At 22.1% G+C, this 18,015-nt stretch overlaps 4 protein-coding genes across 4 annotated transcripts; 2 read left to right on the plus strand and 2 right to left on the minus strand. All coding sequences in view use genetic code 6, as the record gives it.

Annotated features, from left to right (window-relative positions):
* Window positions 1–386: 386 nt before the first annotated feature.
* TTHERM_00145250 (pre-RNA processing PIH1/Nop17 protein) lies at window positions 387–3,160 on the plus strand (the record flags this gene model as incomplete). Its single annotated transcript, XM_001011165.3, has 8 exons — window positions 387–449; window positions 548–643; window positions 697–816; window positions 868–1,176; window positions 1,253–1,621; window positions 1,674–1,751; window positions 1,804–2,749; window positions 2,802–3,160. 8 exons carry the CDS (start codon window positions 387–389, stop codon window positions 3,158–3,160), a joined length of 2,340 nt encoding a protein of 779 aa, XP_001011165.1.
* Window positions 3,161–3,516: 356 nt separating this feature from the next.
* Window positions 3,517–5,251, minus strand: TTHERM_00145260 (galactokinase; the record flags this gene model as incomplete). The annotated part of the gene is made up of 5 exons (XM_001011166.3): window positions 3,517–3,930; window positions 4,011–4,175; window positions 4,240–4,336; window positions 4,422–4,543; window positions 4,610–5,251. The coding sequence occupies 5 exons, from the start codon at window positions 5,249–5,251 to the stop codon at window positions 3,517–3,519; spliced, it is 1,440 nt and encodes a 479-aa protein (XP_001011166.1).
* Window positions 5,252–7,646: 2,395 nt separating this feature from the next.
* Window positions 7,647–11,878, plus strand: TTHERM_00145270 (XRN 5'-3' exonuclease amine-terminal protein; the record flags this gene model as incomplete). Its single annotated transcript, XM_001011167.1, has 6 exons — window positions 7,647–7,880; window positions 8,048–8,279; window positions 8,398–9,294; window positions 9,673–10,217; window positions 10,496–10,840; window positions 10,934–11,878. 6 exons carry the CDS (start codon window positions 7,647–7,649, stop codon window positions 11,876–11,878), a joined length of 3,198 nt encoding a protein of 1,065 aa, XP_001011167.1.
* Window positions 11,879–16,046: 4,168 nt separating this feature from the next.
* TTHERM_00145280 (EF-hand protein) lies at window positions 16,047–16,499 on the minus strand (the record flags this gene model as incomplete). The annotated part of the gene is made up of 1 exon (XM_001011168.3): window positions 16,047–16,499. One exon carries the CDS (start codon window positions 16,497–16,499, stop codon window positions 16,047–16,049), a length of 453 nt encoding a protein of 150 aa, XP_001011168.1.
* Between the last annotated feature and the right edge of the window lie 1,516 nt (window positions 16,500–18,015).

Below are 18,015 nucleotides of genomic sequence, written 5' to 3' on the forward strand. Positions count from 1 at the left end.
ATTTTTTATATAAACTTAATAGATATTAAGTTCAAATAACTTATTAAATTTAATTGCAATAGATTAAGTGACTTTTAATATTATAAAATTTAAATATATTGAAAAATGTAACAATTTTGTTTTAATACCTAATATAGTAAAACTTTAAATTACAACTTAAAAAATTTGATTTAATTGCTTATAAATTTTTGATAAAGAAGAAAAAAAAAAATATCTAATTTTTACTTTCAGATATTTTTTAAATATTCTTTAAATTTTTAAAATCAATCATTGGTGCTTTAAAAAGAGATAATCTGATTTTTGATAAAAATTTAAGATTTACAAATAAAAATAATTTAGAACATTGATAAATAATAATATTAATAAGCAAGCAATAGTATATAGAAATGAAAGCCCCTCCTATGTAGCCAGTCCATCATGCCAAAGGAAACTTTGATATGACAAAAGATGTATAAAGCTATTACAATTGTTATTAAATGCATATTAAAATCTAAAAATGCTAAGTATAAAATGAATTCTTAATTTATTTATGTTTTATTAATTAAAGGAATTTAGAAGAATTGAAAAAGCTATGAGCAAACCTGAATTTGCGGGTATGCTGAATGATTATATGCTTGAAATATCTGATCCTAAAAATAAAGATGTAAATAATATTTTATTTTGAAATATCTTATAAGACAACAATTTATTTATTAGGAATACGATGAATATTTAAAATAACTACAAAAAGAAGGTGATTTACCTAAAGAGTTAAAATTAGTTAAGCCATAAGCAGGCTTTTGCATAAAAACAACAATTACATCAAAAAGAGATAAGGTAAAATTGAATATTTTAAAAATCATTTATCAATTTTAACAATTAAAATAGAATTAATCATAAAAATTGTTTATTAATTGCTGTCACACACCTATAGTTCAAATTCCTTCATTTGATGTTGTAGAAAGAGATGGAAAGTAGGGTTAAAATTGGAAGTTACCTTACTCTGCAGGTAAAATGCGTTATGACTAGACTAAGGATAAAGAAGTTTGTACAACAATTGATGTAGCTTTTCACCCATACACTTTTCAATTAATTCACATGAATCCTAGATTCTAAGAACTTGTTTGCTAAACTGCATTAGATGCTGCTAATTTACAAATGGGTGAAAGAAATGAGATAATCTCTAAAGATTATAAGGTTTTTATTTTGATTTACTTTTATTTTTAGGAAAATAGTTAGACAAGCTTTAAAAAATATTGTAAAAAAAAAATAGGTTTTGAAGAATATGAAATGTAAAGGTGGAGATCCTGCATTATTGACAGTAAGAGTAAGTGGAAATACAGGAGATCACATAAATTAAATGAAAGAAAAAATGGGTTATTAGCAATAACAACAGCCAGGCGAGTAAAGTGAAATGTAAAGAAGATAAAATGGTGAAGGATATGAACCAACTCTCTATAAAGAAATAATTAACTAGAAAAAAGAGTATACAGAAGAATAAGCTAAAAAGAGAGAGGAATAAAGACGTATAGAAGAAGCTCAGGAAGTAATTTAGGAAGATGTCGAAGCAATTGATGGCAAATCCTAACCTATTTAAGCCCCTAAATATAAAATTGTTTACTAATATCCTGTTAATTATGAGGTAATTATTATAGAAACTAGAATTAATTCATTAAAATATCGTTTATAATTAGGACTTTTTAGATAGAAGAGAAGAAATACAATTAAAAAGACCTATTTCTTTTACAGTAGAAATAAGTCTTCCTAGAGCAGTAAATAAATTATAGATTCGCAAGTATATTAACAATATAATTTTAAAATTAGAACAATATTTCAGAAATTGCTTTGGATATTGAAGAAAAAAATTTAGTATTAAATGTAAAAGAAAAATACTTTTTGGATATAAAGTTACCATATTCAGTATTTCCTGATGATGGAAATGCTTCCTTTGATAAAAAAAAGAAAGTTTTAAAAATTAAATTACCTATTGATAAGTCTAAATTGCCTTTAGATCCTACTCCACCAAAACCATTCAAATAGTTTGAAAGTTCTGAAGAAAATTAACAACAAGAAGAAGAAGAAGATTAAGTTAGCAATAAAGAAAACGCAAACGGAGTTTAAAATTAAAGATCAAACAGCGAAAATCAAGTCTTATCAGAAATAAAATAAAGTGATAACAATTTAATTTAAAATGAAAATCAAAAAGTTCAATAAAGCGAGCCTTTACTTGAGATAAAAAGTAAAAATCTAGTCTAATTGAATGTCCTAAACCAATAAACAAAGGAGTAATTCCTAGAAGATTAGATTTAAGTTGAAAATCCTGTCATCGAAGTTATATCTGAAAATAAAAATCAAGAAAAATCTGAATAAGAAGTAGATGAAGACGATGTTGAAGAAGATGAAAATTTTGAAGAAGGTGAAGAAAAACCTTTGAAATAGAAAAAAAATAAGTAATTAGAAATTTCTTAACCAGTTGTTTTAAAAACTACATCAATAGTATCTTTTAAAATCCAGCAAACTGCTGATAAGACTTTCTTAATTTTCAACATTCCTTAATATGACAAACTGAATATTAAGACTATAATTTTTGATGGTAAAGTCTTTATTTGCTATGAGGATAAAAAAACAATAAAGTATAATAGAGTAGATATTTCCTAATAGTTTAAAGCAGATAAATCAACTATTTCACTAGTTACTGATTACATCGTTATCAATCTTGAAAAAGAGTAAGAAACCTTTTGGCAAGATTCAGACATAGCATCAGCAAATGGTAAATTCATAATTTAATTAATTTAACTTAACAAATAAATTTCAAAAAAAAGATGATTATGAAACTTTTAAGATGTTATTTGATGAAATGAGTGAAGCCAAAAAACTCTATGATGAAAGTGTCAAATAAGATTAAAAAAAAATAGATGAGGAGATTAAATTAGAGAAATAAGCTCCTGAATAACAAAATAAAATGGATGACTTGGATGGCTTAGATGGAGATGATTAAAGTTAAGAATAAAATCAATAGAATTAAAAATAATAAGAAGAATAAAAGAATGAAAAATAATAATTAGAACTTGATAATAAAGATGACACTTAAGTTATTAAAATAAGTGAAGAGGGAATATCTAAAAATGTCCTATAATTTATTGAATTCAATAATATACCCTTTGTTTATGAATTAGATTGAATTTAACAGTAAATTAATTAATTTTTCAATAAAAGTAGCTATTAAATAAATATTAAATTTTTATGTATTTATAAATTATTGATTTTTTAAATAATTTATGTTTGTTTGAATAAATTAATAAATTAATCAATCAAAAAAAAGTAAATAATTCAATATTAATTAATATTCTAGATATTGTATTTAGTCTTAAAGTAATTTTAAATTTTTGGAAAATTTTAAAATTTTACTAAATTTAAAATGATATTTGGAATCACATTATTATAGAATAAAATTCTAAAAATGAATTGAAATACATTATATAAAATATTTAAATTCTAATATAATTTTATTAGTAATTGATATGTTAATATATATTTTCAAAATTCTATATTTTTATAAACCATGGCACCATTTGCAGGAGCAGTAGCAAACAAAATATTTTCATCACATGTTAAACCATTCTTTTCATAATACTAAGTCTTAACTGCTTATAAGAAATCTTAGAGATTTTCTGTTCTAACCATAGAAACAGTGCAACCACCCCAACCAGCTCCAGTTAAACGAGAGCCGATAGCTCCATTCTTTCTGCAGATATTAATTAATTCATTTAATTTATCACTTGAACAGTCATATAAGTTATCACAAGAATATTAACTTTCATTCATAAGTTTACCAAGGATAGGGATTTTTTCTTCGTCTGTTAATTGAGTATCAAAGCATGTTTTTTAGAATTAATAAACTCTATTAGCTTCGCTATAGACATGTAAAGCTCTTTCGTAGGGGTAGTAATCCTTTTTTAAAAAAATTATTAGATGAATTGAATTAAAGTTTAATAAAATAAATATTATTTTATTTTAAAAAATATCCTTACATTATTTTAAGTAATAACTAATTCAGATTGAGGAATTCCTTATAAGAAATCTTCCAACTTGGTTCCAATAATTTATTCTATTTCTTCTTTAGTGTAAACCTTTTATTCAATCAAAGTTTTAACCTTTTCTTACATTTCTTCTAAAGTTTCGTTATTTCTAACAAGCTATTTTTTTATTTTTAAAGTTTAACTTTAATAATGTGCTATGGTTTAAATAAATTGGAAATACTTGTCTTAAATTTGTGAAGGGCTTTTCAGCTTTGATAGACATTTTATCCATAAGGATCTTGCATGCCATTCTGCATTCACTAACTCTTTTGTTGTATCTTTATATAATATATTGAAAATATTTATTTTTTAAAAATAATTTAAAACTATTTCAATAAAAAAATGAATATTTAATTCAATTACCTCTTTCCTAAAGTTTCAAGCTTAGCTGAAGGTGTTAAGCTGTTAGCAATAACAAATGAAACACCATGTGGGAGTTGAACTGATTCTATTTTTGCAAATTCATTGAATTCAATAAAGAGAGCCTATGTTAAATTTAAAAAACAATTTTAATATACCAAAAAAACTTTTAAAATATTGTATAGTTTTACCTTTCCATGGACTGCTAACAAAGAAATAGTTTAATCCATACCACCACAAGCAGTACCTAAACTTCTTTCATATGTTATGATATTTTCTAATAATTCTGCTTGGTTAATAGTAGATTTATTAGCAAATACACCCAAAATGCTTGAACTTACACATAAAGAAGTGGAAGAACTACATCCAGAAGCTAAAGGTACATTACCTCCAATCAAAACTTTTAAGCCTTTATATGAGGATACTTTACCATCAATACCAGAGCAATAACCAGCTATAAAGTATTTGATATAAGATTATTTAGGAGTCAAAGAGGCAATAGTCTCGCTTCTCTTGGCAGGATCGTTAGAAATGACAGCAGAGTGGAATTCTTCACTATTCATATGATCTATATGGATTAATTCATCATCTGAATAAGTGAAGCATAAAAGGGAATCTTGCTCAAGGGCAAAAGGGAAAACAGGATAATTCATGTAATCAATGTGTTCTCCAATTAGATTAACACGTCCGGGAGCACGAACAAAGTAATCTGGCTTAACTCCATGAAGATTTTAAAACTTTTCTGACATTTCTTGGTATCTCTTTTTATTGTAATCAACATTTGTGTAAATGTCTTCAAATTTTTCAGTGTATTGAATATTCTTAGTCTCCATTTATTATCTATCTATTTTTATATTTAAGTATCTTGTTTTTATGATTTTTAATTTGAATTTGATATTAATTAGTTATTGGTAAGTTAAACAAGTCTGAGTATTTAATGTTGTTCCGCGAAAGATACCCATTTTGGATTAATTGTGTGATTGATATCATATCTATATTAAATTCGTTGTAAATTACATCATAACCATAATTAATAGATAATAAGTGTAAATAAATACAATTATATCGTCGAAAGTTGCTTTCAAATAAAGTAAACTAAATATTAAATTGCGGTCTATATCCAATTTATAAATTGTAATCAAGAAGTGTTGATATTGTTCTATAATAATGAAACAACTAACTCATAATAAAATTTCAACAAATTATTACACCGCTTTAAAGGACTAGCATTGTTTATTAACTTTAAGTAGGTAATTTAAATTAAAACAATACAATTGATGTCAATATATTTTTTCTTTTTGGTTAATTCTTTTGTCTTAGTAGCATAGCATTCCACATATTAATTAAATTAATATTGAGGCTTATCTATTAAAAATAACCTCAAACAGAATTCAATAGCAACAATTTTACTTAATTTCTAAATATTAACATAAGAATACTCTCTTAAATTTCTTTTATTATAAAAAAAGCAATTAAATATAAGATTAATTGTTTATAATTACTATCTATTATCTATAACCAAAAAATGATGCTTGGTTATAGTGTTTTTAGTTATATTTAAAATCAATTATTAACCTTCTAATCTCAACAAAAAGCTAGATATAATAATAATTTAGTAATAGATAATTAATTATGAAAAGCTTTACTTTAAGCAAGCTAAAATATCCTAGAATGTATCTATACCATTACTAGAAATATTATTATTTTTAAATTAGAAATAAAATTTTATTCATCAAACCCTATTCTTTTTAATAGAAATTTATTTTAAAAATAATTTTGAAGGACAACTAACAAAGCTATTTATTATTTAAATAATTTTTTTTTTAATCTTATTAAATATAGTTTTAAAGCTATAAATATATTATTTTTAAATCTTAAGTTGAGTTTATGCAATTCAGTTTTGAACAAACATTTTGATTCATTAATAATTGAATTTGAGAGGTTTTGATATGTCTGAGAAATTTATTTTTATTGATTTTAAAATTATTAAAATTGTGTTCAAAATTATTCTCTTTATTTTAATAGAAATATTTTATTATAAGCTAGCATTAAAATTATTAATACTAAAAATAGTTTTTTAAATATTCAGTTTTCTTGAATAATAAAAATACAAGAATATAAGTAAGATATACTTATATTTCTAAAAGCTAATAAAAAACTAAATTTTTGTTACAACCATAATTTGTAAAACAAATAAAATACTAATTTTTTGATAATAATAATGTGTTTAAATATAAATAAAGATTTATTATCCTAAACATTTAAATATTAATTCATTTAGTATTTATTTGTTGAATAAAGTTAAAATTATTTATATTAATAATAAATATTTATTGTATATTTTTGTTTTTAAAATATAGTTTAAAAATCCTATTTATTATTTAAATAAATCCTTAGTCAATAATATTATTTTTTTATTGATAAAATTTATTTGTTTATAAAAATATTTTTTTTAAAAAACCTTTTGATGCAATAATAGTTTTTTTGATATTTTTATTAAAATAATTTAAATTTATTAACTAGATAGAAAACCAATCTGGAAACACATTCATTAAAAGATTATTCAAAAATTGAAAGGTATTATGAGTATCGATAGTAGAAATATATAAAATATATGTCAACATTTTTATAAAACAAATTTAATAAAAAAATGTAGAATAAATAAATTAAATTAAAGGGTGAGTGATTATTTCATCTAAAAACTTACTATTTTTGAGTTATTTTATATCAAAAAGCCTCTTTTAAAACTCTATTGTAATCATAAATATTCTAAGAAAATTAGATTGACAATTTTATTTGTATGTTTTTAACTTATCAAATAATAGGAAATTATAGAGGTAAATAAAAATTCCTTATTAAATGTTAATATTAACTAAGTAAAGAGAAGTAATTATAAAACATTTTATTAAAAAAATCTATTCTTAATAAAGTAATAACTGGATTAGTTAAGATGCTCATAATACCATACCATATAGCAAAAATAGACACATTTAAGTTTAGATGCTTGTAATGATATTCTATTTAAATGTAATTTTATTAAAAATTCATACATAAGCTAATATTTATTATATCTATAGATTTGTAGCTCAATTACCCTTTAATTTAATTCAAAATAAAAGAACAAAATAAAAATATATATTAGTTAATATAGGGAGTTAATTTGATAACTTTAAAATAGGCAATTTATACAGAAAAATAAAAAACAATATAGGTTTATTAGATTGAAAGATGGGTGTTCCAGCATTCTTTAGGTGGCTATGTGCAAGAAATCCTTAATTTATTCTTGATGCTCATGAAAATTATGAGGAGTTTGACGCGGAGTCAAATAATCCAGAAATAGATAATTTATATTTAGATATGAATGGTATTATTCATCCATGTTGTCGTTCTGATGGTTCTGTTGTACCTATAGCTCATACAATTTAAGATATGTTTAATAACATATTTTTATACGTAGATAAGGTAAATTATAAATTAAATGTTTAAAGCTTTATAAATTTAGAATTAGTTGTTAGTCTTCTTTGCAGAAAACATTGTTAAAGAAGACTAATTACTAAATTAGACTATTTTATTTAGGCATTATGTTTAATTAGCTTTTGAATTTATAAATTCTAATTTATTTTATATAGCTTATGGATCTTTGTAGACCTAAGAAAATTTTGTACATGGCAATTGATGGTGTAGCTCCAAGAGCAAAAATGAATCAGTAGAGAGCTAGAAGATTCAAAGGAGCTAAAGAAGCTGTAGAATTATAATAAAAAAAAGAAGAACTTCTTAATGAATTTCGTGAAAGAAGTGAAATTAATGATGATGTTTTAGCTTTTGTTTAAAATAGATTTGATACAAATGTCATTACTCCAGGTAAAATTTATAAAAGGCATCTTTTTGAATAATATTATCAATAGTTTTTTAAAAATTGGTTATTTTAACATACACTTTAACATTAATTTTAAGATTTATTTTTTTTTTAATTCATTAGGTACCGCTTTTATGAGAGATTTGAGCATGGCCTTATAGCATTATGTTATTGAAAGAATGAACAAACATCCTTTATTTAAAGATATTAAAGTAATATTTTCAGATGCTAGTATTCCTGGTGAAGGAGAGCATAAAATATTGGATTTCATTAGAGTTTAAAGAGACTAGCAAAATTATGATCCTAATACTAAACACTGCTTGTATGGTGCTGATGCTGATTTAATTATGCTTGGATTAAGTACTCATGAGCCCTATTTTTATATTATTAGAGAATAAATTATTACTCAAGAAGAAAAACGTTGCTCCATATGTTAGTAGACTGGACACTTTTAAATGGACTGTCCAAACGAGATGGCAGTTGAAGCTGGATAAAAACCAATTAGTTAAAAAATTCTTTAAGCTTAGGAGCAAAAGGTTAGAAAGGGAATCACCTAGAGTTTTTAGTTTGCAAAATTATATGTAATGCGTCAATACTTAAACATGAGATTCTCAAAAGTACTTTTCAACGATAATCTTGAGTGCAAATTGAAGATGCAATATGATATTGAAAGGATTATAGATGATTTTGTATTTATGTGCTTTTTTGTTGGTAATGACTTCTTACCTCACATACCTAATTTGAGTATCCGTGATGGAGGTATAGATGCCTTACTTACTCTGTATGATCATACTATAACTCAAGTAGATGATTATTTAACTTGTAATGGGGAATTAAATCTTAAATAAGTAGCTAAATTATTAGAAAATATGGCAATTGTTGAAGAAGACTTAATGAAATTTAGAAAAGATAAAGAAGATCGTGATAAAAAGAATTAAGAGATTAACAAAGAAAAGGAAGCAAGGCTCTAAGAATTAAGGCCTCACATTTCTGAAGAGGAATACTAAAAGAAAAGAAAAGGTAAAAATTCATACTTTAAAAATAAATCACTACTTATTTTTTAATATGCAATAATAAATTTTAATCAGACAAACACTCTAAAATACTAAAATTAATTGATAATTAAAGATAAAAAATCTTAAGAATATTTTACTTTAAATGATAAAACAAATAAAATTTTTAAATTTACCATATCATTGCCAACAAAAAATATAATTTTATTATTTCCATTAAAAAATGAATCATAAATTTTCTACTTCTGCAAATTTGTAGTAAATTTGATCATAGAATTAGTTGAATTATATTTGTCAGTTTTTTACATTTTAATGTGATTGAAATAATTATTTATTTATTTATGTATTTAGATAAATTACAAATTATTATTATTTTAATTAAAAGAGTGGAGATTAAAGGATGAGAAAAAAGTTGAGATAATTAACAATGAATCGTTATTGTAAAGATTTAAAAGAATATTATCAGAAAGAAGTAATGAGGCTAAGACTATTAAGGAAGTAAAAGAAAGCACTTAAATTACTCTTAACTATAACTATAAATTATCTTATTATAATGATAAATTTGGTGTAAAACCTGAAGATTTTATCTAAATGCAGTGGCTTATTAAATAATCATATGTTGAAGCCTTATGTTGGAACTTTGCTTATTATTATAAAGGATGCATAAGTTGGAGTTGGTATTATCCTTTCCATTATAGTCCTTTTGCTTCAGATTTAATAGATATTGATTAGCATATCATAGAATTTGAGAGAGGCGAACCATTCAAGCCTTTCTATTAGTTACTCTCTGTCTTTCCTCCTGCAAGTGCTTTAAGTGTACCCGAATGCTTTAGACCTCTTATGATTGAGCCAACTTCAGAAATAGCTGATTTCTATCCTATTGATTTTTATGTTGATTTAATTGGAAAAAAATTTGAGTGGCTTGGTGAAGTAAATTTATTTGAATTAATTTATTAAACTATTCAAAATCATATTAAATTGAATTAAATAATTATTATTTCATCATCAGATGAAAAAAATTTTACTTTAATAAATACTAAAAATAATAAATTTAAATAAATTACAAGACAGTTTACATTAAATTTTGAAAAATAAAATGTAAAACAATTTAAATATTTTTGATATGATAAGAGACTAAATAAATACTTCAAAATTTTTACAATAATTTCAGAAAATATAAATATTAATAACTTAAAATTAATAATTAGGTCATTTTACCATTTATTGAAGAAGAAAGACTATTAAGGGCTGCTAGAAAATATGAGCATCTGCTATCTCCTGAAGAAAAGCAAAGAAATACTCCTGGAAAAATTTAGATTTTTTATAATTAAACTTCTATAAATTATCCTTTAGAACTTAACTAGACAGAACATAAAATTACAGGTGTTCTTGATAATAATTGCAACTTTTTGATTAATGGACCAATTAACTTGTTAGATCCTTAGCTAAATTTAAAAAGAGTAACATTAAATAACGTTTAATGTAGAAACATTACTTTTCCTGAATTTGAGAAACATGGTATACAACTTTTAGAAGGACTTATTGAACCAGTCGTAATATAATTTTACTTTTTTTACAAAATGCAAATAGCTTTCATGATTTTTAATTTTACAGTATTATTTTTTAAATAAAAATTTATTGAATAGGAAGAGATTTCTGAAAGCTACATTGACAAAGCTGATATGAGAACTTATTAAGGAGAAAACGTAATCAAGCTAATTTAAAGAATCTTAAGAGGATAAGATAATAGATAACCATGGTAAAGAATTAATGATGAAAGGAATAACTATGAGTAAGGTAGAAGTTAATATGGAAATTCATTAAATTATAGAGAAATGATGAAATATTAAGATTAGATGAATTCCCTTTCTTCAGGGTTTAACTAAAACAATAACGATCATCAGTAAACAAACGATCAGTATCAATAATAAGATGGCTAGTCAAATAACATCTTCTCCTCTTTAGAAGAAAGATAGCCTAGATATTAAAGGTATAACAACGGTAGAAATTCATATAATAACAATAACAATTACAGAAATAATTAATACAATAATGGAAACAATAAAAACTTTTAAGGAGGAAAATATTAGAGAAATAATTCTAATCAACAATATAATAATTAAAATGATGGAAATTATAATAGAAACTACAGCAACAATAACTATAGCAATAACTATAACAATAATAATTATAATAATAATAATAATAATAGAAATGATGGATATTAAAGGGGAGGATCGAATCAAAATAACAGGCGTTATAATAATGGAAACTAATATTAAGGTAGTGGAATCGATTTGAATAATGTTAACTAAATAAGATCTCAATATTAAAATTAATAATTATACTAATAAACCTTTTAAAATTAACCTTAATAGCCAGTATAATAATCAAACTTATAAATATTCGAGCCTGCATAAACAACATAACCTAAAATATAAGCACCATCTTATATCAATCAGTTCTAATTCAAATAGAACCAACCACCTGCTCAGCCAAATAAGATTTACGAACCAGACATAGGTTTAAATGATGGTAATTAAGAATATGATCCTTTAGAAGCAATAAAGAAATAATTTAAGAAAAATTGATTAATGATTTTTAAATCAACATAAATAATTATTCAATAGTCTCCTTATATAAGAAGGAATGCTAACCCTAGAAAATTAAAAGTTAAAAATAATAAAGACCTAAAAATTATAATAAATTCAGTAAATAATTAATAAATATCAGTTTTGTTTCTTTGTTTACTGATATAAGTATATTTATAATATATTTTCTTTGAATTTTGATGATGAAATAGTTTTTAAATTTTTATTTTTTTGAGTATTTTTAAATTTGTTTAGTAAGTATAAATCAGTTCCTATTCAAAAGATATTTTTAAATTATTTAATTTTAAATAGTTAAATAAGGTGACAAGCATTTATTATTACTTAAACTTAATAATTTTAATTCAAATTATTAAAAATTTTTTATTTTCATTAAAGTTATTTTGAAGAATTCTAAATAATACAATTTAATTAAAAAAAACTAATTTATTCTTTTTTTCTCTAAAATTTTTTAAATAAAAATTTTTTTCTATTTACTTTTTTAAATATTGTATAAATCTCAAAATTAATACATTTTTGAATAAAAATTGAAATGAGTTTTACTTAATAAATATTTGTAAGAAATTAAACTTTTAAATAATTTTATAATGAATTTTTAAAAATTATCTATCTATTTATTTCTAATAATATTTATTCTTTTATTATTTTTTTTTATAATATTTAATTTACATATTTTAAAAGGTAAATAGTTTATTAGCTAATTTTAAAATTTAAATATTAAAATGTTAATTTAAAACTGAATTTGTTTAGTAAAAATAATCTATTAATTTATTAAGATTATTTACAATCATAAATTTTAAATGATAAAAAATTGTTAAATAACTTAATTTTTTTACATTTTCAAAATATCAAATAGCTCTATATAATTATAAAAATATAATCTAATCATAAAATTGAATTTAATTGGCATATTTTGGTTGAATTTGCATCCACAACTAAATTAATTTAAAATATTGAAATTTGAATGGAGCCTATTGAAATTTTATATTACTGTAAATAAAATTTAAAAAGAATTAATTTAGATTAAAATTTATTAAAATGGATTGAATTAGCAAAGCTGCCCTAATTATAGCTCAGCTTTTTCCCTTTTATTATGAAATTCCTTGATAAAAAAATTAGCCAGCCTACATTTACTTTTTTTTTCAGATTTTTTTGAGATAAAAGAAATTATATTGAAATATTCCTAAGAATTTAAGCTTAATCAAGTACTTTTACATTTTAAAATAGAATGAATTTTATGAAATACTTTAAATTTGTGGAATCAATAAATAAATGAATGATCAATATTGTTTATATTACAAAATAAATATTCTTATACACCATATAAAATTTATTATAAAAAGAGGGATTAGAGATATATAAAATATTAATTGAGGAATTTTAACTCTTTAAACTTCATATAAAAAAGAAAAAATACTGTTTTTTTATTTAAATGTTATCCGCTAAAAATATTTTTTTTAAATAAGAATTCTTATTTAACCACAAAAGAAAATATAAATAATAAAATTAATTATTTAGTGGATTTCTTTTAAATTGAAACTCTATTAATATCACTAATAATGCAATCTTACAACGTAACATTAGTATTGCAATTTTCCACTAATAAAATTATAAAATTTGTATTTTCATCAATTATTTAAGATTCTCTTAATTATATTTATAAACCAAAGTAAATAGTAAAAAAGGATTAAAATTTAAGATATTTCTACTAAATACAATTGAGTTATAATAATATATTTTTGGTAAATTCAATTAAATATTACTCTGTGATAATAATTTATTTGATAAAAATAAAGTTTTTTTTTATGTTACTTTTTAGTTTTTTAATTTTAAGTTCTAAGTTTTTAAATTATTTTTTTTACTTTTCTTGGAAGTAAGTAGTTTTAAAGTCAAACAATATATTCACTTTAGTAGTATAATATTTTAATAAAATGATTGTGTATTTGAACTATGCATGGTTTATAATGCTACTAACAAAGAATATTTTTTATTTTTTAAGTTAAAAGAGAATCTGACTAAATTTTATCCTGAAAAACTTTAAAAATGTACAAAATTATGTAAAGTTAAGCCGAACAGAACAAAGAAAATTGAATAAAATAAATATATAATCATCAAATATTCTTCAATACAATATTAAGATTTTAAATGCTTTTCTACGAATTTTTTTTTGCAAATAAATATTGAAATTAAAAAATTGCATACATAGTAAGTAAAATAAACAAAATCAACTATAATTTTTATCAAATTCAAGCTTTTAAAAATATAAATATTCTTACATATAATCGACTCTACCTATTTCAATTATATTAATTACTAGTCAATAATTTTTTGTGAAGAAATATTTGTTCCTGACAACAGGCTGAACTATTTTTTAAATTACAGATTGTAAAAATACTTCTTTTTTATAATTCAAAGGATCCTAAAAATTACTTTTACAATTTATTCAATACCTATTCAACTTTATTTTAAAATCAATACACAATTAATAGATTGAGTATCTCACTCATCTTGGTGATCTCAATCTGATAGAAAACAGAAAAATTCCATCAATTAAATATTAGAAGGATAAGCCTTAAAATTAGTCTAATTGATCTAATAATAAAAATAAAGAAGCTTTTTATTAAATTTAAAAACTTCAATATTTAAATATCTTCTGTAATACTGCTTCATTCATGCACTATTTTAAATTTTGTACTTTTATTTTAAAGTGTAACCTTAAAAAGCCAAAATAAAATATAAAGATAGCTATTAGAGATAAATATAAATATAAATATTTTGATTGGTTGAGAATTAAATTAAAGTTGTGAATATCAGTTATTGAGTTAAGATATTTTATTTCAATTTTAGATAATCTGAGCTCATCAAATTTATGACTTAATTTCCTATTAGTATTATTAGATATTTCTTAATCTATTAGTGGCTGGGATATAAAACTAATTTACAAATTGATAAAGACTCTAACTTTTTAATTTAAATTAATTATTAGTTCTTTTATTGGTATGAAGGAAAATTTTTAATGCAAATTCAATCAGTATACTTACGTAAGCAAGCATGCATGTTTAATTTATGCTATATTGGAATTAGATAAACAATATATTTCCTTACATACGTCTTATCAAGCTTGTCACGTACATTTGTGGCAATGCATATTTTTTTTACTCATTTTTCTTGCTCTAGAAATAAAAAATAAATTTATTTTGTTGATTCTAAAAAGTATTTAAACTTATTTAAAAAGCAAAGAATAATATGTCTATTTAAAGTATTAATAAAACCAACAAAGAAGCAAACAATTTATCAATTGTGTAAAGCTTTAACATGTAATTCTGATAGTTTGTAGATAAATAAATTGTCGTAAAAATATTAAATCTGATATTAATAATTAATTACTTGTAAGTAAGTAAGATTAGGTATTTACAATTTAATAGAAGGCAAAAAAATACATGTTCCTCATAATAAGATTATATATAAATTCTTTGTTTTTGATGATTGAGAATGAAATAAGTGATTAAATTAATTAGAATTTTTGGAAAAAGATAAACAATAAAAAATTTAATTATAATTATTCAATTTTATACACTAAATATTTACAATACATAAATGCTGTTTTATAGAAACACAAGATTACTAGCTCTACGCAGTGCGTTGAAGCTTTATTTATTATATATGGTGTTTATTTTTGTTAATTTTCAAATATTTTTGGATCAAAATTATTAGGCCAAGGCGCTTTCTTTTGAGAGAAAATTGTATAAATAAATATAGAAAGCGCATCTTGGTTTTAGTAAGGTATGTGCTAAGGATAGTCAGTTCGAACTAGATTAGCTCTTATAAAATATAAGAGGGATAATATAGCCTATACTATGTAAAGTGTAAACCGATTTATCAAGCACATGTAAGTTAGTTAAATTGATAATAGTTAGGTAATTAGCAAATTTTACATTTTATTTAGCGTGAGAGATTTCAATGAAGTCACTCTCAATAAATTAAGTGTTTAGTAATTAAAAAGGATTCTTATATAATTATTATTATTGTTATTAAGATAATTAGTAATTCAGATTTGGATATTTTATCAAATATTGTTAGTATTTATGGCAAATTGATAATTAATTTGTCTTACTTTTTAAAAAATCGATCAAATCAAAATCAATTAATTTCAATTCATCATTCTACAAAATTCCTCAAATGAAATATAGCCATCTTTGTCAGAGTCAAATTCTCTAATTAAATCATTGAATTCTTCTTCTGAAAGATTCTCACCCATTTGAGTTACGCACATTCTCAGATCTTCAACATTAATATGGCCATTTTCATTTTGCTTAAAAATTTTAAACAAGTCAACTATATTTTCTTGTTCTTCTTCATACTCCATAATAAGAGTAGTTTACATATGTCTAATGAATTCATCAAGATTAATTTAGCCATCCTTATCAAGATCAGCTATTTCCATAATCTTCTTTACTTTAACAGGGTCACTTTCTTGACCAAGATCATTTAAAACTATTGAAAGATCTCTTTCATCGATGTAACCATCTTTATTTTTATCATATAGCTCGAATGTTTCAATAAGGTCTATTGATGAGAGAGTAGAATTTGAATAGAAACTCATTTTCACCTTAGAAGGATTGAATGTTGGTGTATTTGATTAGCTTGTTTAAGATGAAGTACGTGAAAGCGAAATCGTTTTCAAAATTAAATCAAGTTTTTATGATATTATTTAGATTTAGGGATAGGATTAGTAGTTTGCTTTTATAGAAGAAATGGCTTCTTCAAAATTTATATATTTATTAATTTGTTTATTTTTTTTGTTTGTTTGATTGAAGTAATTTATTTTTTAGTAATTTATTAATTATAAACTAAAATGCTGAGACAAAGTTAGATTTATTGATCAATCAAAGGTATCAATAATAAAATCTAAATCACATCAAATCTCATCATTTATTTTATTTAATAAAGTTGATTAAGGGGTGGGTTTCTAACCGAAGTGGAATTAATAACATTAATTAATTTGCTATCCCCACTTAATTATTGTATTTTATCAAAAAAAGCAAGAATAATAGAAAAATTAATCAACTCATCACTTGCATTCAGTAAATTAGCTGCTTTATTTATATAGACATAGATAGATAGAGTGATAGATATTAACATTTTTGAAAATTAAGAGAATCATTTCGTTCAATTAATCAATCCTGCATTTATTTTACGATCATAATTCCACTAGATAAAAATATCGCAATCAACAAAAAACAATTTAGTTATTCATGTATTTACATATTATTATATTACAATTATCAAAATTAAAAAATTATTATAAAAATGTTGCACTTTAAAAATAATTTATTAAATTAGCTTAATTTATTATTCTATTTTTTTATAATTCAAAATTTAAATCTCTTTAATTAAAGTTATTATCATAGGGTACTCAATTATTCATAATTTAGCTTTCACTGGCTTAAAATTTATGCTTTTCAGTTTGCGTTACAAAGAGAACCAATCTAACAAAATTATTTTTTTTGAGAGTAAAAATTAATTTTTAGATTTATTGTTAGAACTTGTAAGAATAAAAATAAGTTTGTAAATTCTAATTTAACAAAAAATTTTGCTGCTTTATTATGTTTGATTATTGGTATTTTCGTTATTTTATAGATGCATGTAATACCTTGTTAGGAAGAATCTTAATTAACTTCTGCTAAGTACGATCTGAATTTTAATGCCAAGCAATCAATTTGTTTATATTGAATTTATAATTCATGAATCTAAATTATTTTTTTTCGTTATTTTGATTTAAATTATTTAGTTACTACTTATTTTGGTAATTTTCTATAAATCTGTTTTTATTCTAGAATTTAAAAAAACAGTCATTGTAGATTAAATAACTGCCTTCATTAATACTAATATATTTATTTGGTTACTATAATTTAGATTAATTAATAAATTAACTACGTTTAATTTGAAAGAGATAATATAATTTAAATAAATAAATATATTTCCAAATCATTTTTATAAGTTAGAAATATTCTTTAAATATTTACTTTCTAAAACAAGTATTCAATTCTTAATTAAAAAAAAAAACTGAATTTTTTAAATTATTATTTTCTATTTCTAATAATTTAAGAATGAAAGTA

This window comes from Tetrahymena thermophila (assembly GCF_000189635.1).
Source record: "Tetrahymena thermophila SB210 genomic scaffold scf_8254747, whole genome shotgun sequence".
Taxonomy (NCBI): Eukaryota; Ciliophora; class Oligohymenophorea; order Hymenostomatida; family Tetrahymenidae; genus Tetrahymena; species Tetrahymena thermophila.